This window comes from Photinus pyralis, unplaced genomic scaffold (assembly GCF_008802855.1).
Source record: "Photinus pyralis isolate 1611_PpyrPB1 unplaced genomic scaffold, Ppyr1.3 Ppyr1.4_LG2, whole genome shotgun sequence".
NCBI classification, from domain to species: Eukaryota; Metazoa; Arthropoda; class Insecta; order Coleoptera; family Lampyridae; genus Photinus; species Photinus pyralis.
Window position 1 is genome coordinate 39,045,564 of NW_022170403.1, and position 27,794 is coordinate 39,073,357.

The 27,794-nt window shown below is 36.3% G+C and overlaps 2 protein-coding genes across 3 annotated transcripts in view; one reads left to right on the forward strand and one right to left on the reverse strand.

The window, feature by feature from the left end:
* LOC116163098 (metabotropic glutamate receptor 5-like) overlaps positions 1-27,794 on the forward strand; it is a gene marked incomplete at its 3' end in the record, with an annotated part of 105,541 nt that overhangs the window by 13,280 nt on the left and 64,467 nt on the right.
* LOC116163102 (regucalcin-like) lies at positions 6,793-8,547 on the reverse strand. 2 transcript variants are annotated; one of them, XM_031476952.1, is made up of 6 exons: positions 8,453-8,547; positions 8,037-8,211; positions 7,707-7,916; positions 7,437-7,649; positions 7,211-7,389; positions 6,793-7,163 (listed from the first exon to the last, which is right to left on the reverse strand). In XM_031476952.1, the coding sequence occupies exons 2-6, from the start codon at positions 8,197-8,199 to the stop codon at positions 6,996-6,998; spliced, it is 933 nt and encodes a 310-aa protein (XP_031332812.1). In that variant the 5' UTR covers positions 8,200-8,211; positions 8,453-8,547; the 3' UTR covers positions 6,793-6,995. The 2 variants fall into 2 exon arrangements, with proteins under 2 accessions (XP_031332812.1, XP_031332811.1); XM_031476951.1 differs by having other exon boundaries at positions 8,396-8,529.

Sequence of the window (27,794 nt, forward strand, 5' to 3'; positions counted from 1 at the left end):
TAATATTTATATATATATTTCCATAGACACCTCTTATGTAACAATAAGCAGTAAACAGAGATGCATTACTTGTGCTGTAAAGATTGACGGGTATGAAGTCTCCATATCCCAACTGGCAAATTCTAAAACTTCTGCTGCTGCCCCTTACATGCATTAACCCTCACTTTAATTTAGACTAACAATCTTTATTCAGGTGTAGGGGAAAAATTTGATCAATTGCACCAATTCTATTCTATGTAAAAATCCCTATTTCAACATCGTGCACTAGGAATATTTTAGTGTTAATAATGTAAGATTGAGCTTAAATAGTAGCCTTGCAATTGTAAAACAATAGGCGAATGAGGAGCGGAATGTGATTATGTTAGCCTAAGGACTCACGTAAAGTTAATTTACCCCAGGACATTGCATGTAAAATACCCTATTGCATCCCTAAGTATTTTTCATTTCAGGGAACAAATTGCACGCTGTTGGTTGTTGGTATTTGTAAAGTCAATAACCAATGTACCTACTGTTTAATCACACCGTAAGACAAATGAGACAGTTTTTATTGCTCAATGGTTGACTAATAAACTAGGTACTGTTAATAAAGTATGTACTGAGTACAGTGTAAGATCTATCGTTATAGACTTTCATTCCCCACTGTACTTTGGTCGTTAGCGCGCTTGAGATATCTTATCGTTCAAGTTGAACATTCTTGGCAAAAGTATAGCGAGAAGAAATTTCCTGACTGTAAAAATTGCAGGTAGAATGGAAAGTTAAATGAAAAGACCATATAAACTTTATATCCTTTCTTTTATTAATACTGTATTTAAACATGTAATGGGAGCGAGTGCACATACAATAAAAACGTAGGATATCCTCAAATACTATATAAATAGGAGTTTCATTTGGCCCCGGCATCCCTTTTAATCCCGCGTTGACTAATTAACATTCAAACTTCCCTACAATCCATGCGTGATTCGGAATGAAATATTTTTAATATAAAAATGTGTCGGCACAAAATAGGCATGTCCTTTATTGTAATGGGTTTTAAGGTAGGTAAGTACCAAAGCAGAACGATTCTTAACATTTCTCCCTTACGTAATAACTTGAATTACTCCTTGAGACACAGTAGGTAGGTACAACCATTGTAGGTATATATACATACGTTACCTACATTAACTATCTACATTGGCTAAACGGCTACTTACAGAAATATGCGTACTCAGTCTGTATGTTCTGAAAGTGGAACTTAAAAACCATTTAAGCTTCAGACATGACATGTTCTGTTTATATTTGAAAATCGCCTCGGGTATTGGAAGCTTTACTGCAGTTAACCAGTTGCGTTTTGTGGCTTATTCAAATAAATCCTTTCCAGTTTATTGGTTGCCGGTTGGTAGACTGCTTTTTCCGACGTACGTAAGAATGATGTAGTGTTAAGGTTTTTTGCTACTAGTATTGCCTGCACTGATTTACTATTTATGCTTTTAACGTGCTTAGAGCATATACTACTTCCTTAATATCGCCCAAAATCTTTTATTTATACGTGTCGGCATAAGAGTAAAGTATTCTTATTTAAAAAAAGTAGAAGAAAATTAAATTAAATTAAACGGAATGTTAATATACAAAATTTCAACCGTCTACGACGACATTGATAATTTTGATATATTGCGTGTGTGCGTAAATGTTCTTAACAAAAATATGAAATTGTCATTGTCGTCGAAAACGGCTGAAATTTCGTATATTAGCGTAACGTTTAATTCTAAATCACTTTTTAAAGTAAAATTTTCTTCTATTTTTTAAAATAAGAGTACTTTACTCTTATGCAAAGTATGTATTTTCTCCCTTATCCTGTATACTGTGCATATCAACTTGGATATGATTGGTTTGAAGACATGCACCAACTATCTACTGAACTACTTCTCTCATCCTTAATATTTCCCAACAACCTTTCACTAAATCAGAGTCCAATCGCCGCCTAGTTTCGTCATTTTAATGTGAAAATGCGTGCGTTCATAGTTACTATTGAATTCGTTGCGAGTAGTTAAAGCTCGGTTATCCCCTCTCCTTTTTTTAAAATTTATTTATAGGCCAACGTACAAGGCCACGACTTTGGGGAAACCCGAGGTCAAAGTCCAAGGCCCGTTTTTCGTTTGGGGTCGACACCATGATCGAGCGAGTAGATCACTCAGTGGTGTAATCAACGGGCGTTACCCGGGACCGCGTCAGAGGCACATGCACATAATGCACCCGAAAGCCTAGGAATATATCTGGATCTGCCAGGTATTTTACCTAATAGCACCACAACAAAGCACGACCAGCACGATGACCTGCACAATACACTCATCACCTACACGTGGGAGACACTCACATTACAGGGATATTACGCCAAACTCACTAATACTTCCGATGCCCTACTTAGCACCCCTTATACGATCGTGACAAGAGCGCGTACGCAACTTAACTGCCACACGATCCCTGAAGACCCTTGCACCCATATGTGCAGAATTGCGCACACTTGACCAGTCAGCTTACCACATTTATCAAATAGGCGTTGCGTTGATATTCAACTTTTTCATTATTAAAGACTACCATAAAATATCGTTCTTACATATATAAGTAAAGATTTTTGTTTTGCTTGCTTGCTTACTTGATTTTGTAAAATTTTGAAATGCATAATTTGTCATCTTTCAGAATAAATTAGGTTTTTTGGAATACAGCATCTTTCGCTCATCACTTTATGACTTATGGTACGCTTTGGTTTTGCTTTGTTCGCATCTCTCAAATTACAATAGGGCCACGCCTTAGTTACGGTACCAAAGTGACGTAACAAGGGAAAATCCAAAGGTCGCGACTTTGGGGAAAAGTCCAAAACTAAATACCATGACCTTGGACCAGAATCCAAGGACACATCTTTGGTCCAGCATCCAAGGACCTTGGGCTGGGGTTCAAGACCGCGACCTTCGAGAATCTCAGAGTCATGACGACCTTGGGCTTTCTATTGGCCAGTTTGGAATTTAGCTCCAATATGGCGACCGGAACCAACGACCAATTAAAACGGGATACCCTGCTATCGCCACTGTACTAAATTGGGTCACTGTAGAAGTGGGGACCTTTGGCAATTGGCGCATTCCGTTTTATGGCGATTTATTTGAAGGAAGGGTTTATTTTATGGTGGAAGTGGTGTTTCCTTAAATCCCGGAGGCAACGCTGCTGTGAGTTTTTGCGACGGTAAAAAAGTGTCCAATTCTGTTAATACTAAATTACCGACAGTCAGCTCAATTTGTTTTCATTCTTAGCGCATTTTTTCGAAAAAAAAAAACGCTATTATATTCGTTATGGCTGGTTGGCTGACTGTCTGTCTGGCTGGCTGTCCGACTGAGATCTCGGCAATTACAATAGCCAGAGATAAATTTTCACTACAAATTTTCTGCTATAGTGTAATGTGCAGGATCTAGTCTATTTTGAGTTACATTACTGGTGAGACCGATAAAATGACAAATTTTATTTGAATTTGATAAAGAAAGCTTTTAATAAAAGTTTGATTTGTCGTTTTGAACTTGGTTAATAAAATACCGATCTGTAATACAAAAAAATGCGCTTTAATTATGCATATGCTGATTTACTTCTGCTTGTTTTGTAATAAATCTGTGCAGAAGCAAGTTAACCAAAGTTGTGTGAGAAGTTGAACGTATGTTGACCGTTTATGGATAAAGCTTTGACAAGTTAAAAAAGTAATCGTAAACGATTTACGAAAAGCGCATTTCCATTTGCATTCATTTCCCATTTGTAAGATCCAACTTCTATTAAAATCGTAAAAATCCGGTCACAAATACGAAAGATAGAGTTGCATAGGTGCAATCAATTTTAGACGTCCTACTTCAATTTCAGTGTGTAAAAAGAATTTCATTTCAATACTTTTCTAAATTAGAAAGTTGGCACTGCGCATGCGCAAACCTAAATTTGGAAACTAACGTTAGATTTTCGTTTGTTCCAAGTGGCTATGTATCACATTTCATTTAAATCCCTCCAGAAATAAGAAAATTGGCACTGCGCATGCGCAAAACCACATTTTGGTACTGGCGTTATATTAGATTTTCCTTTATTCCAAGTTTTATAAATAAAAAAGTGAGCAATTCGGTTTATAAATGGTCGAGATGCGAAAAGGGCACTGTGAGTTTTGAATCGATTCGACTCAACTTATGGTATTGCGTATTATATGGCGGAAGCTATGCCCATATTGAATTTCATGCAATTCAGTTAATAACTAACGGAGATGTAAAATCGATCGAACATTTCTAAACAAAGTTATCGGTCACACGAACAGATAGAGGGACAGACAGACAAAGGAACAGACGGACAGACCAACAGACAGATGACAGACAGCAATACAAAATTATAAACGATCTCTAGGATCGTTAATAAACGGCAAAAGTGTAAAATTATGGAACATGTAAAAAACGGTTTTTTTGTTTTTTTACAAAAACTTTTTTAGCAATAAACGCAGAAAAAATTCCTTCCTTGGTGCAATCCTCGATACCATAACGAACTAAATAGCGAAAAAAGTAGAACAATAGCTCTTAAGATAAAGAACTAGTAGCGTCTCAACGAACGAGCGGACGGACGAACGGACAAAGTGGCCACAATAGCGCATTTTTTTTAATTTTTCTGGAAATGCACTAAAAAGGAAGCAGTGCAAAACAGTGACGCTTTTCGTTAAGGTTTTTGTCTTCTTAAAAGTAAAAGGTTTTATACCGTTCGAACCCAGGTTCGAACCGGTTCGAACAACCACCGAAAATTTGTTCATCTTATTTATGAAGTCAAATTTGTTTGTCATCAAGTTCAGTGTTCAAGAACCAGTTGAGTTTTCAGAAGCTGTCACCGATTATGCGTGAGTGATGTGCGCTTGTTATCGCATATTTTTTCATTTCCTTCGGAAATAGTTATTTACATTATTAGTGCGGGAACAGTTATTTTGAAGATGAGCGCGAAGTTTGGCGGCGCGAGTGCGCAACGCGCACGAGCGACGCATCTCGCGCGAATCAAGCAAATACTGTTCACGCACGTAACATGTATTCTATTTTTTGCACGGATTAGTTAAATCGAATTTATATAAATTCAAATCCTTTTCGCGAGATTTTTGCGACATTATAATTCTTTTGAAAAAATCAAGTCCTCTATGCCGATAAAGTAGAAATTTAAAATGTCAATTTATTGTTCAAAACTTCTGGTTTACGCTTATTTTTGCCCGTGGACTACAGGGAATGATGTAAAGTGTATTTATTTTTTATTTTTTACTCTTCCATCATACTACTTTTTAGTTTATGATCCGCACTAAATAGATAATTTCGTTGAATTTTTAGGCACTAGTGCGCGAAAGTAGATAGTCAATTGTAAAATTGACGTTCCCGACGTTCGTGTTTTATTGGGAAAACGCGATTTAGAACGAAGGAGTGCAAAAAATGTTTTGTCATTGGTATAATTTTAATCATAATTAATTGTGTGTTTATTCGAATCCATTGTGTGACCCGCACAGAGTTCTTCATGAAGATTTTTCTATTGGTGCCCAAGTAGTGACTGCACGCCATTGCACACAGCAGCACATTATTCCTTTCCAGGGTGCCGTGTTCACGTAAATACTATCATTGCAACCAAGAGCATTTAGAAAGTCCTTGAGACCTATCGTCATAATTTTTAAGCGGATTACCAACCTTGATAGGTGAAGGGTGAATTTTTACTCGTTTTGTGTTTTTCTTACACGGTGACCTAACGCCTGAGTTATAACTCCTAATTTTAGTAAAACCGGAGTTATGCGTCGTGTAAATAGTCATATAAACTGGTTTTATAACGTCGGTTTTATAACTCTACACCGCTCGTGGCACAGGCGTGACGTTATAAAGCCGGTGTTATTATGCGTGTAAACTACGAGTTTTATAAATCCTATTTGCTAGTGCTACCAACTGCGATTGCAGTCAGGCAGGCGGCAAAACTGCAAAATATCATAACCTAACAAACTTACCTTACCTTCACAAATCGTATGTGATTTGTGCTTACCTTCTATTTACGAAATTGGTTGAAAATGTGCTCGAATAAAAATAAGCGCGATGCATGGGAAGTAGAAGAAACTCGTTACTTTTTACGACTGGTTAACGAGAAAAAAATTATAAGATGTTTAGATGGGAAAAAATTTAGAGCACTGGAAGTGTTTGAACAATTGGTGGAGCCTATGCATAACTCTGGTTATTTAAAAACCGCAAAACAAATGCAAACCAGGTTCAAAACATTAAAGAGTAAGTATAGGATTTACCAATGCATTTTATAGTCAACCCAAGTACTGCGTGAAGTATACACACGGAGTAATCAGAGTTTTCAGTAACTGTAATGCCCAGGCATTTTATGATACTTATTTCTTATAGTGCAATACAACCAATGTAAACGAGATCTAACAAAAAGTGGAGAAGGAAGTTTATAACCTCAAACTGAACAGCGTGAAGTTGACAGCACTAAAGTTAACGTTGGTTAAAATGGTTTCTAGATTTCTTAATATGCTAAATTCAAACGGGTGTTATAACTCCAGTGGAATTTATAACTTCACAGTCGTGTAAACAGTATACCTAAACTAGGAGTTATAACGTCAGGATTTATAAAACCAGCGTTAAGTCACCGTGTAAACGTAGTCTCTGATTCGATCATTACACGTGAGAAAAAATGCTTTATATTTCCTAATTTAACCACCATCGTACCTGCATTAATAACAAAGTTAGCAATACTGCCGACTTCAATTTGAGCAAATATTAATACTTTTCTATAATGTTCTCGAAGGATTGCGTTTAATTAATTTATACATTGTGAATCGTACTTAACTTAAGCCAGTTTTTATAACGGTGCTACACTAACTACAAGATCAAATTTTATTATGATTATACTAATAAACAAAAAAAGCATGGAGATTAGTTTATCAATATGAACAGATTTTCTCAGTCTACAGTTGCACTAAATGCCTTCTTATCTACATACTATATTTTAATCCTATTCGCTGGCAAGCCCCGAACACCTAAACCTGTGATTTTATAAATATGCCCTTTAATACAGTCTTCTTCTCCTTCAGTAGGCCACGCAATATGACTAGCACTTGTTACGTACAGTTCATCCAAAAGTGGGCCACCAAAGGCAACTGATGTTATCTAAAACGCATTAATAGTTTACAAATTACATAATTCCTTTATGGTACCTGGAGGTCTGGAATGTTTACGGTATCCAGTAACGTTTCAGGTTTAGCGGAACTAACTTTGATCACTCTCTTTCCGCGAAACACGGCGACCCATAAATTTCCATCAGCATCAATAGTTTGGCCATCCGGAAAGCCTGGAATGTTATGCTTTTCCAGACTAAATAGTGGTTGACGATTAGCTATAAATAAACAATATAGTTATGGAAAACGATGTGGTAATGCGTACTGATAGACGCGTTAGTTGCATCAAAGTCGTATTGATCTATTCTTCTTTTAACCGAATCAATGTAATACATTTTTTTTAAATCGCTACTCCAAGCAAGCCCGTTTGATATGCCCACATTTTCTTCAAAATATCTGATTTTTTTATTGGAGCTCAAGCAAAATAGAGTGCCCGTTCTTGGACCGTATGGTGTATCGCCGTCAATGGCCATAGTGCCTGAAAGAGAACGTGCGTATTTAACCTTCCCTTATCTTTCAGTTCTATTTCAGTTACCTGCCCATAAGTTACCAAGAGGGTCCACTTTGCCATCATTTATTCTGTTATTTTTTAAAGCGTTGTCGGTATCAACAATAGCGATCGTTTCTATACTAGTAGGTCTGGAACTAACACCATCCCAGGTAAGGACGGCTACTTCTCGTTGCAAAGTAATAATGAAACGATCAGACGAACCACTTATGGGCACAATTAGAGATGGAAATTTATCTGAAAGTAATTCACATAGATATCCACTCCTGTAGGTTGGGTAAACATTTTTCTCAAATTTTGGTGATTGTATAAGTAAAGATAGGCATAGTTACGTATTAAATAATTTGATCTACTTGCCCACTTTTATATGAGTATGCTTTTTAAGAGATGGTATGTATTTATGAATCGTCTTCTTTACGATATCCACCCAGTATAAACTTTGCGATTCGTTATCCCAATGGGGTCCTTCACCAAGCTCAAAGCAGCCTAATTCTCTAATTTTCTCGATAACAGGCGCCATTGGAGTGCGATTCTAAATAGTCAACAATAGATTATTACATAAACATAATTTTGATAGCGAAAGGTAGAGATATACACAATAAGCGAGGATTGTATGATAATTTTGTAAAAAGAAAAAAAAACAAAATCCCAATTTTAAGTTTAAAATTTACATTTCCTAACTGCGTAATAATTTAATAAAATCGCTGTAAACTTACTCAGGTATATGTGCAAGTAAGATCGGCAGTATAAATTAACTAACTGTCCCTACTTACACCTATTCTTATATGCTCAACGACTTATTATGTTGTAAATGGATGTACCGAGACTGGTTATTAGGGTCAATTGAAGAGATAATCCCTATTTGTTGTTTGAGGCCGGTAATCACATTACATACATACATATTTTTGGTTCCTTATCTCATGAAAGCTACGTGGGATTCTAAATCCCTTTTTCTACGTCACCCTTGTAACAGATTTTTGATATTCTTTAATTACTAATAATTACGGCACGGCACCAGAAAATACTAAAAATACCTATCACGTATTTCTACAATTAGGTATGCAAAATTCGAGTATTAACAAAGGAGTTACTCTTTGGTATTAAATCAAAAATCTGTTACAATAGAGTCAGATCTGTCCTTTATCGGTACCTAACATTCAGAGACTTACAAGTCTATGCTTACATCAAGGGATAACATCCAATGTACTGAAAAGTCCCAAATCTAACATGAAAACTCTATCCGGATCACACAAAGGATTCGAATAAACACGTAATTAATTGATTGACAATAATAAAAATCTATTCCCAAACACATGAAATGAAAAATTGAAAAAAAATTCCCGAATGAAAGAATCGCTTACGAAACTTAAATTTGGACAAATTACCACGCACTAGGCGGTCGTAAGTTAAAAATCGGAAAAATCTTAAAATTAGTTTTGTCTCTTACTAATCTGGTCGTACGTACAAAGATTTGCGATAACAAGGTGCACTTAACTTCACCCGGAAACGCTGAGAGGTGTTAAACTTCATTTTTTTTTAACACACAAAACTACTTAATGACAAACAATATTAATTTGATGAATAAAATGACGAGTTGTCGGTGGCGCTTCAGACAGGGCAGACTTTTCACTTTTAATAACAAGAGAACCTTAATAGAAGGCCTCAAGGTTGCATTAACTGCTTGATTTTTCAACTTGACACACTTCTTTCACAAAGCGGATAATCCGCTTTAAACTTTTCACACAACTTTTATTTGGTTAACTTGCTTCTGCACAAAATAATGATGATAATGACAAACTGCACCTTCAAATAATCAAATCAGGCGGACTGCACGAGTAAAAATAGGGTAAAGAAACGTACACGCTTTCCAACCGTCGGGAACCAGCCACGTTTTTTCCTTGATTGCAGCATTTAACGAAACACCACTTCCACTACCTATAAAAATCCTAAACACACTAGTCAGTTTTCGACGATCAAGAATTCAATATCAATAAGATCCATTTTGAAGACACAAAGCAGTATTACAGAAGTTTGACAATGTACTTCCAAACCGTTTGAAAAATACGTTTACGTGTGAACAGATCTACTCGTGTTGCATTAGAGCATAGCTACGCCCAGTAATAAAAACGACTCACTCGAACGAGGATACGCGCGGTGTTGGATGCCGATTTCTCGGAAAGAGCATAAGTGTCAATGAGATTTGTTTGTATTGAAGCATCTGGTGAGGCGGCGGCCAATTCCCAATGTCCTACGTGAGCGGCAACATGCGGCCGGCGCGGTCGTCGCGTTGTAGACGGCAAACGCGACCAGAGCGTCTTACGTGCAAGCACCGAACATAAAGTGATGCAAGCGCATGTTGTTAAGACTGAAGCGACAGACACGGAAATATCAAATATTTTGACCCGCTGTGCCGCCTCAAAAACTCTTGAGCCAATAAACTATCATGCTTTGATATATCCGCGAAGACCGCGCCGTCCGCATGTTGCCGCCGCTCACGTAGGACATGCGTAACTTATGCCGAATAATGCGCAATATACAGGGTGTCCCTAAAAGGTCTGTACAACGCGCTACCAGGGGTTCTTGGTATCAAAATAGGACGATTTAACCCAACTTACCTCTATCCAAAAGTGCTTCGGTAAGGCGCTATCTACCGCCAAAGATTTAAAAAAAAAATTTTATTTTTATTTTATCGGAAAATGGTTTTGCCGATTAAAATGAAATTCGGGATGTGAATGTCTGATGTAAAAAGGGTCTTTGTGATATCACCGTTTTGATTGTAGTTGCTATGTAGGTGGTAAAATACTGACCATCCGCATCTGAAGACGTCTAAAACTTTTTAACTACTATTTTGACAGTTCTGAATTTTTGGACACTGAGAGACAGTTTACTTGCAAGCATTTTTTGTCTCTTGATGAATATCGCTATCTGTGATGGGTTACGAAAAAAAAAAATTTACGCATCATGAATGGCATGCATCATACATGCGATTGTTCCTCAAAAACCATAAGTGCAAGCAAGAAGCATGTGAGTATACTCTCTAACGCATTGGCGACCATTTCCACGACAGTATCTAAACACATAAGCATATCAGATAACTGCGTTACTGTATTGAAAGGCCATACTACAATTTTAACAATGAAATTTTAAATCTTCAAGCAAAACGTAAATTGTTAATGTTTAAGAAACAACAAACAAACGGTACGCCACTCTAAGGTTTCACAGCCATCTTCTGATTTTTTGAGGAACAATCGCATGTATGGTGCATGCCATTCATCATGCTTAAATTTTTTTTTTTTTCGTAAACCATCACATCGAGCGATATTCATCAACAGACAAAAAATGCTTGCAAGTAAACTGTCTCTCAGTGTCCAAAAATTCAGAACTGTCAAAATAGTAGTTAAAAAGTTTTAGACGTCTTCAGATGCGGATGGTCAGTATTTTACCACCTACATAGCAACTACAATCAAAACGGTGATATCACAAAGACCCTTTTTACATCAGACATTCACATCCCGAATTTCATTTTAATCGGCAAAACCATTTTCCGATAAAATAAAAATAAAAATTTTTTTTTTAAATCTTTGGCGGTAGATAGCGCCTTACCGAAGCACTTTTGGATAGAGGTAAGTTGGGTTAAATCGTTCTATTTTGATACCAAGAACCCCTGGTAGCGCGTTGTACAGACCTTTTAGGGACACCCTGTATACTTCGAATCATCTACGACCTTGTTATCAGCACCAAATGTGCAGTTTCAATTAATTAACTTTCACCTTAAAGCGGAACTCCACCAAAGCAACATTTGTCAAGGACACTGTCGTCGACAAATGTTGATAACAAATGTTACAACAAATTTGAAATGTTTGCGACTTTTCATGACCGTAGTCGCCGACATTGTTGACTGTTTCTCTCTGAAGGCGGTACATCAAAGAAAATCAATGTCGACAACAAATTTTTGAAATACGGCTCCACCAAATGCACGTGTGTTGTGTCGTGTTTTGCTGATTTGCTCCCAATCGGTTATTGCGCAGATCATTCATAATATCATTGAATTTATAACTATCAGAAGCGCGGGTTAAATGGCAGGATATGTGACTGTTTTCAATAGTTTAAATTACAAGACGTAGATGTCTCTACCATCGAGAAAGATGAATAATAATGTCAGTTTTTTACCTTTGTTAATTATTATACAGGAATCTGTAATGAACCCACTATCTCGATTTGTAATTGTTGTATACAGAATTCTACATACCCAAGAAACGTACTTATAAGGCATTTATGTGGCACACAGGATGTTGAATGACGTAAGATAAACATTCTTCCTTTCATGAATCGTGACCTACTTAACATTCCTTAAGGAAGATTGAATTACATTTGAACAGGAAAGCAAAAAATACGCAGGCATCCTTGATCACTGTAACAGAAATTAAATGTACCTACCTATCTATTCTTAATTTTTGTGTGTGTCGGTTAAACCGTTGCCACCGGTTAAACTACCTAAGACAGGGGTCGGCAACCTATTGAAACGGAAGAGCCAAAAATTACAATTTACAAAATTTCCCAGTTCTTAAAGAGCCACAAATAATTTTTGATTCAATATTATAGTTTTTGGCTATACCTATACAGGGTCCTGCAACAGTCCTTCGGTTTTTCCTACATAGCTGATAGATACCTGGTAAAAATATTGGTGGTTGCGGATCTACAGAAATTATTTTTGAATGTACAGGGTGTTCCATTTTTACGATGTCAATTAATAACTGACCTTTTTAAATAGAACATCCTGAATATTTGGTTGTTTCAATGCCGTTTGTTCAAAGTGCTATAACTATTCTTTTTCAAATGGAACTACCACTATTTTATTTCGCTATTCGCTTTTGTCTTCTCTTAAATGTTTATAAAGGGTGCCCTGTGCTTAAACTCCGCAGTGTTTAGGTTATTCAATATTTTTCACAAAAGTACCTACTCATTAATTAATTACGTGTTTATAGATCGGAGTAGGCTGGCTATAATAAAAAAAACAAAAGAATACCAGAAAGTAAACAAGTGTCAAAAATTACATAATTATTTGCTGCAAGTATACTTTTGATACAAAATAAGATTAATTAAAAAGGCGAATTTCGAACAAATGAACTAATTTCTTTAGATAAATACGGAGAGCCGCAACTTTATAGGTATCAAAAGAGCCGCAGGTTGCCGACCCCTGATCTAGGATCACACGTCACACCTGGCAATTTTGATACAAAATAAAAAGGTGGTTAACCTCTTTTCTTTTAAATTCTGACGTTTGAAATTTGTTCTCAATGGTTAATCGATAACTTATCGATAATTATCGATTAATAGATAGTCAATCGATAAATTTAAAAAAAATGGTCGACCGGTCAACAAAAAAAGAATTTTTTTGCGCATGCGATTTGATTGAAAGCTTTCAGGGGCGAAAATTAAAGCTGGAATCTTTGTTTTCCCTAAAAAAAAAAAAAGAAAAATGGAGGGTGATATTTTTCCGCGGTTACTTAGCAAAGAGGAAAAAAAATCCTGGAACAGTTTTAAGGCAATAGTCCATGGTTTCCCGTTCAGTGTTTCCTGGGAAACCATAGAGCTGAAAATTATGATGAGCTGACAGGATTTGGTTTTGTATCATGGGGTATCTCTAAAGAATAAAGATGCACAGGTTACATTCTCATTTAGATCAATTTAAGGATAATATGGGAGCTTATTCGGAATAAGGACAACACTTTCTCGAGACAATGGAACTTAGGCACCTTCCCAAGGCCAGGAAGTTGGAAGCATGATGGAAGATCAGATTCAGTTGAACATGACAAAAACAGCAAAACTGTTCCATTTTTAAACATTTACACTCTAAGATAAACAAATTATAAATGTAGAAACGTTACCATTTAATAAATCATGCCTATGTAAGTAGGATTCTATAGGTATTTTTATTTTTTGGTTTTTTGCATTTTTTTCACACAAAAACAAATACATACCTAACCATTTTTTGTTCTAATTCTTATTTGTGGCTATAGAAGCAATAAAAATAAGGTATATATGTCCCATGCGCAAAAATGCTGTAGACCGGTGTAATTTATCGAAAATGTTAAAGGATTGGTCAATAAACCTATAATTACCGATAATCTATCGATTAATCTCACAACTAAACTATTAAGATAGATAATTATGGAGAGAATTTTTAACGACATAAACTTTTCAATGTTTAGGTATACCAGTTTACTTCCAACAAAAGCGATGTAAGAGCATTGTGGAGTTGCCATATGATCACAATTCACAACCTACTGCTGTACTCATTTTTGAGGATTATCGTCCACTTGATCACCTTTGATTTCAGAAAACTTGAGCATCAAAAGATCCTGTTTTATTTAAATTATCTCTCGCAATACCAATACCAAAAAAACAAAAGTGTTAGCGAGTGTACGCATGGATGATGTAATATATCGATTGAGAATATATATCGATGAGATTTATGAAAAAGTATCGATAGTTTTCTCTTGATAATTTCCGCTACTTATTATTAATCGATAAATATCAGAGATAGACAATTTTCGTGGCAATAATAATCGATTATTATCAGCAGCTAACAATCATTATTAATTATTTTCAAAAGTTATCGATAATTATAAAAAGTTATCGATAATTATCAAACGTTATCGATCATTATCGAAAATTAGCGTTACGATTTATCGATAATTGTCGATTATTATCGAAAGTTATCGATAAGTGTTTAAAGTTATCGATAATTATCGATAGTTATCAATTAACGATTAATCGATAATTATCAGACTGAACAGACATATCGATAAATCGATAACAATTTCATTTATCGCGCAGCTCTAGCACAGATTAAAATTATGTCTGTGGCTCTAGTAGGTATACGAATTCACGTAAACTGGGACCGATTTATTTGTGCACAATGCTGCATGGTTATAAAAAAAGCTGATTCGAGAAATTTAGTTATCAAATGTGAATGTGGAAATGATGTAGCTGCCAACAGTGCCAACTGCCAACAATTCCACTACTGGACTGTTCTGAGGTTCATTTAAATTTGGGTAAATTTCGCCAACTTTTTTTATACCTTGGCAGCATTGTGCACACAGCAAATAAAATTAAGTAATTAACACATCGGTTCCAGTTCACGTGAATTCGTATTCTGCCAACGCGGCGGCAAATGTGTTGGTACGTTTTTTCTCTTCTCGCTGACCGTTGGTTTTCACAATTCAAATGCTTGCAACGGACAATATTTTGCCTTCAAATTTTGATCGTTTTTTAATAACAAAATCTCCCGCTTTCAGTAAAAATGTGGAACCTGCCTATTGTACTGCCTGTGAATAGAATGTATGAAATTGCATTCCTTCAAGGACAAGGACTGCAAGCTTCGTTCGTCTAAATGTATTATTATTTACATTACAAATTTACGCAATGCTTCTTAAGGGATCTATTTTTAGAACATTCCAATCCTATTTATAAAACCATTCCAATGATAACACAAAAACATCCCGAGTTCCTGACATCTAACGATTAAAAAGGAAAATATTCGAATGGTCAAAATAAATTGTTTGTAATGCTGCCATCTAATGTCAATGTAACGCTCCACTTTCGATCGCCCACGGACTTTCAAACGATCGAACTGCCCCTAGCGGCGGCCAGTTGGCACATGGTCACAAACTGTTATATGGGATCGGCGCTTCTGATAGTTATAAATTCAATGATAATATACTTGTGTTGATTCGTGAGACTAGTTCTCTAGTCACAGTCACTAGTCTAATGGAACGATATCGAGAGGTAGACGTCGTCTAGTATAAAAACAGCCGCAGGTAGCCGCCCACTGCCAAACATGTCTTTTTTTCCAATGGGCTAGATAGTGATGAAAATATAATAGCATAATTTGATACACCTCACAGGCGACCAGATTTGCAGTGGGCGGCCACCTGCGATTACTGACGTGACTGTCTATAGGTATGTGTACCTGTACAATCTTCGAACAAATTAGTGGCACTGTATTTGCACTTCTTCGCAAACTTGGACGTACCCAGTATTCGATGCTTACGGCGTTTAGACGGGAAATTATAAAGTGAGCACCTGCCAAAATAAGCTTATCATCATCGTTCTTCATGGCAGTCTTGATGTGGCAAGTTTCGCCTATTTTTCTGAATGTCAACAAAAGTTGATGACATGTTACCGACTAATGTTGCTTTGGTGGAGTTCTGTTGGTATTAAGCAAAAATTAGTTCTCACTTACATCCGTATTTCAGAAGTAACATTTAATTTTTTGCAATAATAGGTAGTTTTAATTACGTGCACTACAAAGCTTAATTTCGCAACGCCCGCCACTAACTAGTAAGGTAATATAGAAGGAAGGAAACATACTAGATTTGGTGGATTAGTACTTTAATGAGGGTAGAATGCGAACGTAATTAATTAAGCATAAAAACAATATTTCGGAAGGCACGAACACAAATCTAGCGCTTGTCATGTAATTTTATGATTGGTTGGGATTAAATTATTGTCGCTCGTCTAATGGAAACCCTTCAAGATTACCGATTCTCCACTTTAAAAAATTATAAATTAAGTAGACATAAATGTGACATAGAAAATTGAAGACGGGTGTTTACAGCGTGTAATTTGCATTCATGTTTAGTACTGCACAAATGTAATTACCGAAGTTTCGTTTTCGTTCTCGTTTACATGGCGCACACGATTACTAGTCCCTTGTACCTAGATGTAATAATGGAATAAACGAAAAGTTGACAGAATATTCACTTAACAATATAAATACCTACTCCTAGGAAGGAAGGATACTTAAATTTACCGCGTATGAAATGCGAAAAAATAAGATGTTGTATTTGGTTACAAAGTTGCCGCATAAATATCGAAAACGCTCAATGAGCGAAAATAACGCACATAATGCGATTGACCAAACACCGAAATTAAGTATTGTTGTGTGTTATGGTCGTGAACTTAAGCCCAAAACGCGTTTAGGTCATTTTAGAAGGAACCACAATGCGAAATGGATCGTTTCAATCAATCGAGCCCGGATTTTTAGCGTATTTTTCTCAAAATGAAAAATCGCCATTGGCTGCACTTTGTCGTCCGTCCGTCCGTTCATCACACATACTCCTTCTACACTACTAAACCGATTTTGGCGATATAGGGCTTATTTGAAAGGGCTTGGTCCGTACATATACCGATATTTTTTGGTTTTGCGCATGCTCAGTGTCAAAAATTTGGTTTAACGCATGTGCAATGTTAACTTTTTTATTTATAATAGCTATTTATGTTACAAGTACATAATCTATGACTTTATTGGACGAGACGAGATAATAAAGTCTGATTATGTACGAGTAACATACTTGTTACAATGTAGTTCTTGTATGTATTGAAAATTTGCTGAAATTTGGTATACCTCTCGCCAGGAAAGATTGCCGGTCACAGAACACTTGATCCCGGTCTACAAATCTATGTTTTTCTAAAGATGTGAGCGACTTCCGGGAAAGATGTCAATGTTAAACAAAAAGACTTTTCGGTCAACATTGGCACGAACGTATTCCGGAAGTCGCTCGCATCTTAAGAAAAATAAAGATTACAAATCGACACAAGGTGTGCTGTGACCGGCAATCTTTCCTGGCGAGAGTTATATAGATTTCACTATTTAATAATCAGAAAACACATAATGCGCCTTTTGTGTTGTCATAGATACGTGTTGTTTGGAAAAAAATCTGTTGATGTGTATAGTGTCAATTTCGTTGGGTGGGTATTAACTAATTCTCTGTACCTAATTATGAATCCAGAAGAAATTGATGGGTCCAACAGTATGCAACAATTAGCCTGCAATGCCAGAGAGATGCCTTTACCAAGCAAATCAAAAACTGTATACGAGGCGGCATACAGGGAATACAGAAGGTGGTGCTTGGGGAAGAAAATCAATTGCACCACGGAAGACTGTATATTGGCGTACTTTAATAGTGAGTTGGTCTCCTATAAAAGTTCTTCTTTATGAAGTAAGTACTCGATGTTACGATCGACAATTAATTTAAATGAGGGAGTGGATATAAGCAAATTTCACAGCCTAACTCCTTACCTCAAAAGAAAAAGAGAAGGTCATAAAGCTAAGAAGTCTTTGACGTTGGACAGAGAAAATGTGAATACGTTTTTAGTGATAGCTAGTAACAATGATTATTTGTTAAACAAGAGACCACGAATATTGAAGATCATAAAACTCACTTTGTAGTCAAACTTGTGGAAACGAAAACAAAGACGGATCGATCCTTCATGATTGTTCCGGGAAATCTTGAAAATTTGGATTTGTTAGACTTAATTCGAAAATACCTCATCGCAGGTTTTTCTTGAACTACGTGAAAGAGAAATGCACGGTGCGACCAATAGGGGTACACAAAATTGCAAATGTATTGTGGCCAAATTTTTAAAGTTAGAAAATCCATCGGCGTACACGAGTCATTGCTTTCGTCTTACATCGGCCAGTATTCTGGCAAATGCCTTAGAGACCACAGAAATATTGCATCAAAATGGTACATTGGGAATTAACATTACCAACAATAACAACTGTGTTATTAACATTAATTCAGTATAATAAAATTATTGAAATGATATATGTAGATATGTGTTCTTAAAATTATAACATAACATATGTGTCTTTAAAATAAACATCACAAAAAATTGTTTAGCCCTCCAACAGCAGTTACAAATTCATCGTGACTATATACCCCCGCGTCTGTTAAAAACGACTTGATTGTATTCCTGAAATTCTTCGGGGGTAATGCTCTAATTGTCGTTGGAAGTTTGTTGTACAAGAGTTGGGACTGATATTTTTTCCCATTTTGTGATTTTTCAATCTGCAAAAATTTATTCTAACATCTTCCTTGCATCTAGTATTATGAGCTCGATTATGAGTATGGTAGTCGGATTGATGTCGGTATTCTTGTATGTGCTTTTTTGCGAAGCAAACACTTTCAAGGATGTACCTACATTCCAGGAAAGGTTAATATATGCAGAGCCTTGAAGGCATCTCGACAGTCGTCCCGATACCCTAGTCCTGCAATTACTCGAACAACACGACGCTGCATCTTGAAGACGTGTGACCAAGATGATGAGTGACATCATAATGCTGTGGATTAGGACGTAGTAGGCATTCATGAGGACAATTTTTGAGGTGTTTTGTACTAAGCGCCGGAGGAGGTTTTAAGGAAAATATTACGTTTTCCGTTTTTTTGTTCGTTCAAACTTAGTTCATTTGACGTACACCACTGCTTTATGGCACTGATTGCGGTTTGTGCTTGATTGATGACAACGCTTAAGTCTCGATTTCAGCAAAATACTGTAGTGTCGTTAGCATATAGATCACAGCCCATATCCAGGTGAAGATTTTTCGGTAGATCATTTGCGTATATAAGAAATAGCAGAGGTCCGAGTATAGAACCCTGCGATACACCATTTTGTATTGGAAGTCGATCAGATATGCTGTTGTCGAAGAAAACATGTTGCATTCTGTTTTTGAGATATGATCGAATGAGTGCAATGCTGGAGTCGTTGAAGTAAGTATTCTTCAACTTCTTCAACAAGATGTCGTGGGATACTCGATCAAAGGCTTTTGATAAGTCTAGCAAAGTGGCCACGGAATGTTCTACCTTTTCAAAGGATTCTAATGTACGATCTATAAAATAGTTCAACGCATCCGCTGTGCTTCTGTTTTTCCTAAATCTAAATTGTAAATTGCAAAATAAGGTATTTGTTTCGAAATGTTTACTTATCTGAAGATAAATAACTTTTTCAATTATTTTAGAAATGACTGGTAGGATAGATATGGGTCTATAGTTTTGTATCTCGTTGATGTCTCCATTGAGTATAACCAAAGCCACTTTTAACATGTCTGAAAAAATTTCCGAATTAATTATGATGTTTATCATAGTTGTTAGGGGACCCACAAGTGAATTTATATTGGTTTTTAATAGTTTAGATGACATGTCATATAGACATCTCTAGATGAACTATTTTACTGCCTCTAAGTTTGAACGTGTGTATCGGAGCCACTTCTTGACCCTGCTGGGCATCCAATGCAGCCGTAGTTTGGCTGGTGTGTTTCGCAATGTTTGTTAAGTATATGTTGGCTGATAAGTTTGTACTGACGTTTGGGTTCTTAGTTTGTCGGTGTACATTTATAACGTTCCAAATAGCTTTAGTTTTGTTTGTAGAGTTATTTATAACATTTGCACGTAGCTTAGCAGATTTTATCTCATTTTTGTAAAATGTTTTTTGTTTCTTGTAACGAGCGATCAAAAATGACTTGCTGGCGAGTCGCCTTTGGAAGTTCAAGTTAAATACGATTTCCTATGTAAACAAAAATTCCAAAGGTGACTCGACAGCAACTCATTTTTGATCGCATTGTACAGGTTGCGTATTTCTGGTATGTCGTATTGCATATGTAAGTGCTTTAAGAATTGTAGCACATCACGTTGATTTTTGAGATCCTCTTCTTCTCTACTTCTCTACCGTGGTATATATACTATTTTTTTCACTACTAGCCCTTGAAGTCCTCTAAATTAACATATTATATTGATAAGAAAGTAAACGGTTAGACAGAATTATTCATTTATTAATTTAACATTTCAATCAAGTGCGTGCGGAAGTACTAGTCAAACAGGCCGTATTTTGTTCGTCATTGAGGTATTTTCAGAGTAATTTCGTTCGAATTTGTTCAAAATGTGATAATTTTAGGTATGTAATTTCTCTGGAAATAGCGGATGGAGGCAATTATTCGTTTTAGAGAAATTGTCTAAACGTTTATTGAGCGAAATTTCGGGTTGTGTTGTCTAAAAGTGACAGCGTGACAGTTCTGATTATTGACTACTAGTTAATAATGTCCACATTATTAACCACTTTGAACAATTGCCGAGAAAGCCTACTTTACAAGTGGAAAAAAGGTTAATAATCATGTCATCAGATGCTAGTAGTGAAAAAAACCCTTTTTTTTGTCAGCGGACGATGACTTGTGCATTGGAAGGTGGGGTAGTTTAAACGTGCTCTCCCCACAACACAATAATCGCGCCTGTCCTGCTAGTGAATGCACGACTCAGCTCCGCTCATGTGTCTCCGTCTTCCTTCCTTAAACGCCGACTATGTGACTCAGTGGTAGAGAGTTGCGCTACATAACCGAAAGGCGGGTGTTCGAACCTGTGGTGAGGTAAGATTTTTCATCTGTGGCAAAGATAGTTTCGAGCATTCTGTCGGCTACTCCGAATTAGGGTTCCTGCAGTTTTCCTAATTCTTAAGGTAAATAGCAGAGTAGGATAGAACAACTTAAGACCTGTTGAGGGCCCAGAACAAGACGGACAATAAATAAATAAATAAATAAATAATAAATAAAACGCCCTACATACGGTACAAACGTAAACGATAAGTCGAACACACATGTTGGCCATTATTAATAGGTGAACAGAAGTACAGTGACGTCAAAAGTGAAAAAAACAGCCTGTACAAGTTTATAAATTCGTCCCAAAAATATTTATATTTAGAATCTGTTAATAAAGGTGAATACACAAAATAATATACACGTCTTTCCAACAAAGAAACAATGGTCAATGACCATAATTCTTTAATCATAGGTAATTGATATTATTAAATCAAACTGGTTGCGGTTCGTGCATACCATCCAACTTAAAAGGTCAGGAACCGCCACTTCTAATACTGCAGACAAAATCAACACAACAAAATCGCTTTTTAGGGGAATTTTTGAAGTAAAAAAATTTCTCTAATGTGATTCTATTTTCCGTCCCTCTGGCGGTCTGTTTATGTATTTATTTATTTATTTAGTTAGTTATATATTTCTTTATTTACCTTTATTTATTCTTCGTATCTTGTTTAATTTTTATAGTTATGTATCAAACTAGTATATTGCTACAGAAAAATAAACATGTTGTCTGTCATTCTCACGTTGATATAGTCATTATATCCACCATAGAATCACGACACAGAAATACCTACATTTGAATTCGCGAAGGGCGAGCACTGCGTCACTAGTTTGTGAACCATCTCTTTCTCGCTGAAGTGTTGACATGTGATAGAGAATTAAAAAAATTGTTCAAAATTGGTTCACAAACTAGTGACGCAGGGCTCGCCTTGTGTGAATTCACTGTACTGCTGTCACTTTTACGCAAGAAACTGACTGGTAAGATTTTCTGATTTAAAAATTCGAAGACTTAATAATTAACTAAACCTTTAAAAATAGCAATATTTCTTAGCATCATTAGCTTTACTCCCATTCTTCCTTGGTGCTTCGTTAAAACTTCCAGTGACCATAGTATATGTAACTGCTTTAATACCGACAGCAATGTAAATTACAGCTTGTGCTAAATTCCTGAAAATTTTATTTGATGGGAAGGGAAATACAACCACATATTATACGATCTTTACGGCCGGTAACTTTACGCCACGCCCGCCACACCAAAAAAACTCATATTTATTGTAAAACTCGAGTTTACAGGTAGAGCAGCCCTTGCTTATTATGATAAATTAATGAAATATTTGTAATTTTTTGAACGGCCCAATTCCGTAAAATATGTACACAAAAAATGGAAAATGTAAATGTATAAATATGCTATATTTTGCAGGGTTATGTGGTTTTTATCCTTCATTGTATCAGAAAGTGTGCAGCATTTAAATTTCTATTGGGTTCTTTACGACATACCATTCTGTATTCAAAAGATATTTAATTTGCATATAGAACAAAATAAAATTTTTTTACTGCCATATTTGAGGGCCTTAATTGAAAATTAAGTTGTTAATTTATTCTTTCCTTGTAGCTCCGTTCTGGACGAAAATTCGAAAGTTTGGTCGTGTATTACATTTGATCATCAATAAATACTAATCCGTGTCGCTTTGAAGCGTCACATTTCCATTTCACACATGGCTATTCCTGTAAATCCATTAAAATGCTATGGGTAGTGAGTGAATTTATTTCCATTCGCAAAACACGTTGATGTTGCGAGTTTTAAGCACACAGTTCGTAAAATATTGTTCTCGTGATTAACAAAAATATAGGCCAAAGTGCTTGATTAAGCGCAGATTTCCGCAAACGTGTTTTTAAAAACCAACCAGCTACAACTTTGTATCTGAATATGCAATATACCTACATAGGGCTCATGTAACTAAATAAAAAAACTCTATAGGGATAATCCGGTTTACCTCACATTTTAACTAACGGTAACAAATACATTTACCATTTATAGAGCGAGCTTTGAAAGTCATCAAATACGGCAACTATAGGGTGTAATCGTAGGGGGGGGGGGGGGAACGCAATTAATTTCCGTAATTCAAAACAGAAAATGAGTCCAAGGCAAAACGTCATTATAACAATAAAGAAGAAATAAGCCAAACACGTATACAGCCAAAAATTTGTTTGGCCAGTCCTCAGAACGCGGATAGCTTTTGGTTACATATAAGACTAGATATACTTCCTGTGATGCAGGACGGGTTCAACTGATATAGACTTATAGAAATTAATGTAGGTAGGTCTGTCTGTCTGTAACTTATTTTAAAGTAAGATCCTTTACGCCATCTATGTTTTTTAGTTCTTTCTTTTGCCGCTAGGGGTCATCTGAATGATTTTTGTATTGTCTATTATAATACTTCTTTCTTTTTTTTTTCTCTTTCTGGTTTGCTGTTCCATTGAATAGTTTGCTGTTCCATTGAATACGCTTAGCTTGCTTTGAAAAACATTTTTCAAAATCGGCTAGGGAATGCCCGAAAACCTATTCAAAGATGTGCCACCCATCTTTGTAACTGTTATGGTTGCTGAGACACACATTAAACAAGAAATCCAAATTTCACCACTTCTTTAGGGGTGGCTCCCAAAAGAAGCACGTTGGACCCTCGGTTTATTTGGAAAAAGTGCTTGTCTTGATCCCCTCTATCACCCAATTTTTTTTTACTTGCGGTCATGTAACACCCTGTATGTTTTTGATATCTCGAGCGCCCTGTGTAATGACTGTTGATACAAAATATCAACTCAAACTAACTACAATATTTATTATTTTTTATTTTATATATTTTTATTTTAGGGAGTACTCTGTCCCACGCCCATTTGCCCTCGCGCCCTTGTGTCTCGTGCCCTTTGGGCGGCGCCCTAATGTCCTAGACCGATTTTATTTTATTTATAGTGCTGTGTGTACCGGTCCGTAAGACGAAATAAGTCAAACACGTATACAGCCAAAAATTTGTTTGGCCAGTCCTCAGCCGAAATAACCGAAATAACACAGCAATAGTATTATACCTATCTTACTGAATTAACGTAAATAAATACTATACAGGGTGGTGACTTGCGTAACGCATCATAGGGATTTCAATGTAAAATTCATAACATGCGATTATTGGCTCCCCAAATTATTTTAGAGTAAAAATGTATTAAGGTTTTTTGTAGGAAAAAATTTTTTACGTCAATCAACTCTATAAGTTTTTTTATTTTTGCATAATAAAGACGGAAAATTGGAAAATAAAACCCCCATCTTTTTCAATAATCTGCGATGCCATGGAATTTTCTAAAACAAAAAGATATCCAGTTATCAATTAGCAGCAGTTCGAAATGGCTTTTATGATCGACTTGGTTACTGTATTGCAGTTAATGGTGACTTATTCGAACATTTATTGTAAATTGTTATATTAGGAAACCGTTTTTAGTAATTTGGTCTTTCTTTATGTTGAATTTGCTGTTCTAAATATAATACTTTTTGATAGAATTTGATTTGTTTTATAGCGGACATTCCATGGCATGACGGATATTGGCGTAGTTTTTGTATTGTAAAATTCCATGGCATCACAGATTATTGAAAAAGATGGGGGTTTTATTTCCAATTTTCCGTCTTTATTATGCAAAAAATTGAAAACTAATAGAGTTGATTGACGTCAAAAAATTTTTCCTACAAAAAACCTTAATACATTTTTGCTCTAAAATAATTTGGGGAGCCAATAATCGCATGTTATGAATTTTACATTGAAATCCCTATGTTGCGTTACGCAAGTCACCACCCTGTATAGGTATCCTGCATTCATCCAAAGCGACTTGATGCAATTTTTTTCTTTCCTTGAACTTTTGCAGATGCAGAGGCAGAGGTCATTTTTGATATGCGACCGGATAACCACCAATTGATCGTATCTCGCCAAATACAAGAGATATTAAGGTGACCCTCGTATCTCGAACACAGTGTATACCTGATCTTTACCAGATATTTTGTATATTCCCGATTTATCCTTTATCAATACCTACGAAATCTTGAGAGTAGGTACCTAAAAGTTTTTGTATACTTGTAGTAATAAAGCACAGCAAGGAAGTTAATTTTTCGTACACATTATGAATTTCATCAAAGAGGTTCACCGTAAGGCGTTCCATCCCCTTACATTAACCACTACATTACAGTTTAATTAGTTCGATGTCAGGCATTTTAATCGATTTTGCAATTTTATTGAACACGTTTAGGTACGTATTATAAAACTATATAGGTATACTAAAGTGAAAATAAGAAAGTAGTTATTAGTGTGCACTCAAGCGATGTGATGAAGTCTGAGAGTTGCATATACTGTGCAGATATATAAAATTACTTCTTTTCCCCAGTGGTCTGACATTACCTGGTAATTCATTGATCAGTGACTCCTTTTCGAAGCGAATGAGGTAACGTTCAAGTTGAGCTTAGATCGAGATGAGCGGATTTGAATATCAACTGCAATGTACGTTTTTGTTCCTTGAAATATTGCGTGCTCTCGACGATTGTTTGCACCAATCAATTCGAACAGTATAAACACTGCTACACCGCAGATAGTACGAAGTTTGATATTTGTGTACGTATCATGTTATTACAGCGTAACCGTAAAGAGATTACTTTGTATAGGAAATTAGTTTAACATCTACTGCCTAAACTACAAACTATAATACTATAATACCAATTAGGTGTAAGATAGTTTAAGAAAAACAGATTCCATGTTTAATCTAGGACTAGGATGATATCAAACAATTGACGAAGAAATAGTTTTCTATCAGCTGTAGCCAGCAGTAGCTCCCCACAGTTTAATTGAATAAGTCATTAAATTCTACTCGGAATTAAAATGTTTTTATTTCGTCGTGCAAAGTTTCTTCCCTACATTTGTATAAGTTTGGTAAACTATTGCTGTGTAACTTAGCTGGTCATCCAGTATGATCACACGTAAACATACAAAATGCTGAAATACCACGTAGAATTTCAGGGCGACTACTAAATGAGGCTGTCACACCACTTTTCGTCATTGAAAACGACTAGATAAAGTTAAAATTTGGTTGACCAATGACTTCTCAAAATTGTTGTTTGACTAATAACCATTCGATTTGCCTAAATTTACAAGAGGCAATTGGGACGTTTAGAAGAAATATATACATTGGCGGTGTTAACACTTTAAAAACGAATATCTCGAAAACGGTTTGTCGGAAGAAAAAAGTCTCGGTGAACTCGAGGCAAATACCTGTCGGAAGAAGGTACTCATAAAAGGCAAATGGAACGTCAGGACGAGACATATCTATTAGTGATGTGATCATGCATTTCTATAAAGATTCTGCGACTAAATCTGGAGCAATTTACATAATTCATATTTGATGTCACTTACCTACACAACGACGCGAGCCGCATAGCTAAAGAGTTAAAAAGTAATCGTAAACGATTTACAAAAAGCGCATTTCCACTTGCATTCATTTCCCATTTGTAAGATGCAACTTCTCTTAAAATCGTAAAAATCTGGCCACAAATAAGAAAGATAGCGGTGCATATGTGCAATCCGTTTTTGACGTGCTAATTCAATTTCAGTTTATAAGAAGAATTTCATTTCAATGCTTTCATAAATAACAAAGTTGGCACTGCGCATGCGCAAAACCAAATTTGGAAATTGGCGTTTGATTTTCCTTTATTCCAAGTGCCTATGTATCAAATTTCATTCAAATACTTTTATAAATAAGAAAGTTTGCAATTCGGTTTAAATATGGTTGAGATGCGAAAAGGGCACCTGTGAATTTTGAATCTATTCGACTCAACTTTTGGTATTGCGTATTATATGGCTGAAGCTATGCCCATATTGAATTTCATGCAATTCAGTTCATAACTAACGGAGATATCACAGCGATCGGACATTTCTAAACAAAGTTACCGTTCACACGGACATATAGATGGACAGACAGACAAAGGTACAGTCGGACAGACCAACAGACAGACAACAGACAGCAATAAAAAATTTTAAACGACCCATAGGATCGTTAATAAACGGCAAAAGTGTAAAATTATGGAACATGTAAAAAACGGTTTTTTTTGTTTTTTTTTTTACAATAATGTAAGAACCATATTTTAGGGTAGTCCTTAATAACGAAAAAGTAAAACGTCAACGCAACCCCTATTTGATAAATGTGGCAAGCTGACTGGTCAAGTATGCGCGATTCTGCACATATGGGTGCAAGGGTCTTAAGGGATCGTGTTAAAGCAGTTAAGTTGCGTACGCGCTCTGGTCACGATCGTATAAGGGATGCTAAGTAGAGCATCGGACGTATTAGTGAGTTTGGTGTAATAGCCCTTTAATGTGAGTGTCTCCCACGTGTAGGTGGGGAGTGTCTCCCACGTGTAGGTGGTGAGTGTCTTGGGCAGGCCATCGTGTTGGTCGTGCATTGTTGTTGGGCTATGGTAAAACCCCTGGCAGATATCCGGATATATTCCTAGGCTTTTAGAGTGCATTATGTGCATGTGCCTATGACGCGGTCCCGCGGGTAGCTCCCGTTGATTATACCGCTGAGTGATCTACTCGCTCGAGTAGATCATGGTGTCGACCCAATACGAAACATAAAGGCTTCATTGTTAACACAAACAGTTCGGGGGTGAGCTCGACCTGGATGTCGTTCCCAGGTAGGGCAATGAGTGACATAGATCGACGTTACTGATCTATTGGCCGAGGGTCCTAGTCAGAGGGCCAAGGCGGGATGTGTATCCTAAATAATACACGTGCGCGCGGCGTAACCCTTTCCCAAATAGGTATGAGCTCCATCTTAACCCTTCAGGAAGTCATCCTCAACGACGCATTCAACCCCAATCGCCAGCC

Coding starts and splice junctions, on each gene's coding strand:
- LOC116163102 (XM_031476952.1), bottom strand. CDS start 8,199: ATGGCGCCTGTTATCGAGAAAATTAGAGAATTAGGCTGCTTTGAGCTT. Junction 7,650..7,706: donor TCTTGGTAACTTATGGGCAG/GTAACTGAAATA, acceptor GTTCTCTTTCAG/GCACTATGGCCATTGACGGC. Junction 7,164..7,210: donor TAAACATTCCAGACCTCCAG/GTACCATAAAGG, acceptor AATGCGTTTTAG/ATAACATCAGTTGCCTTTGG.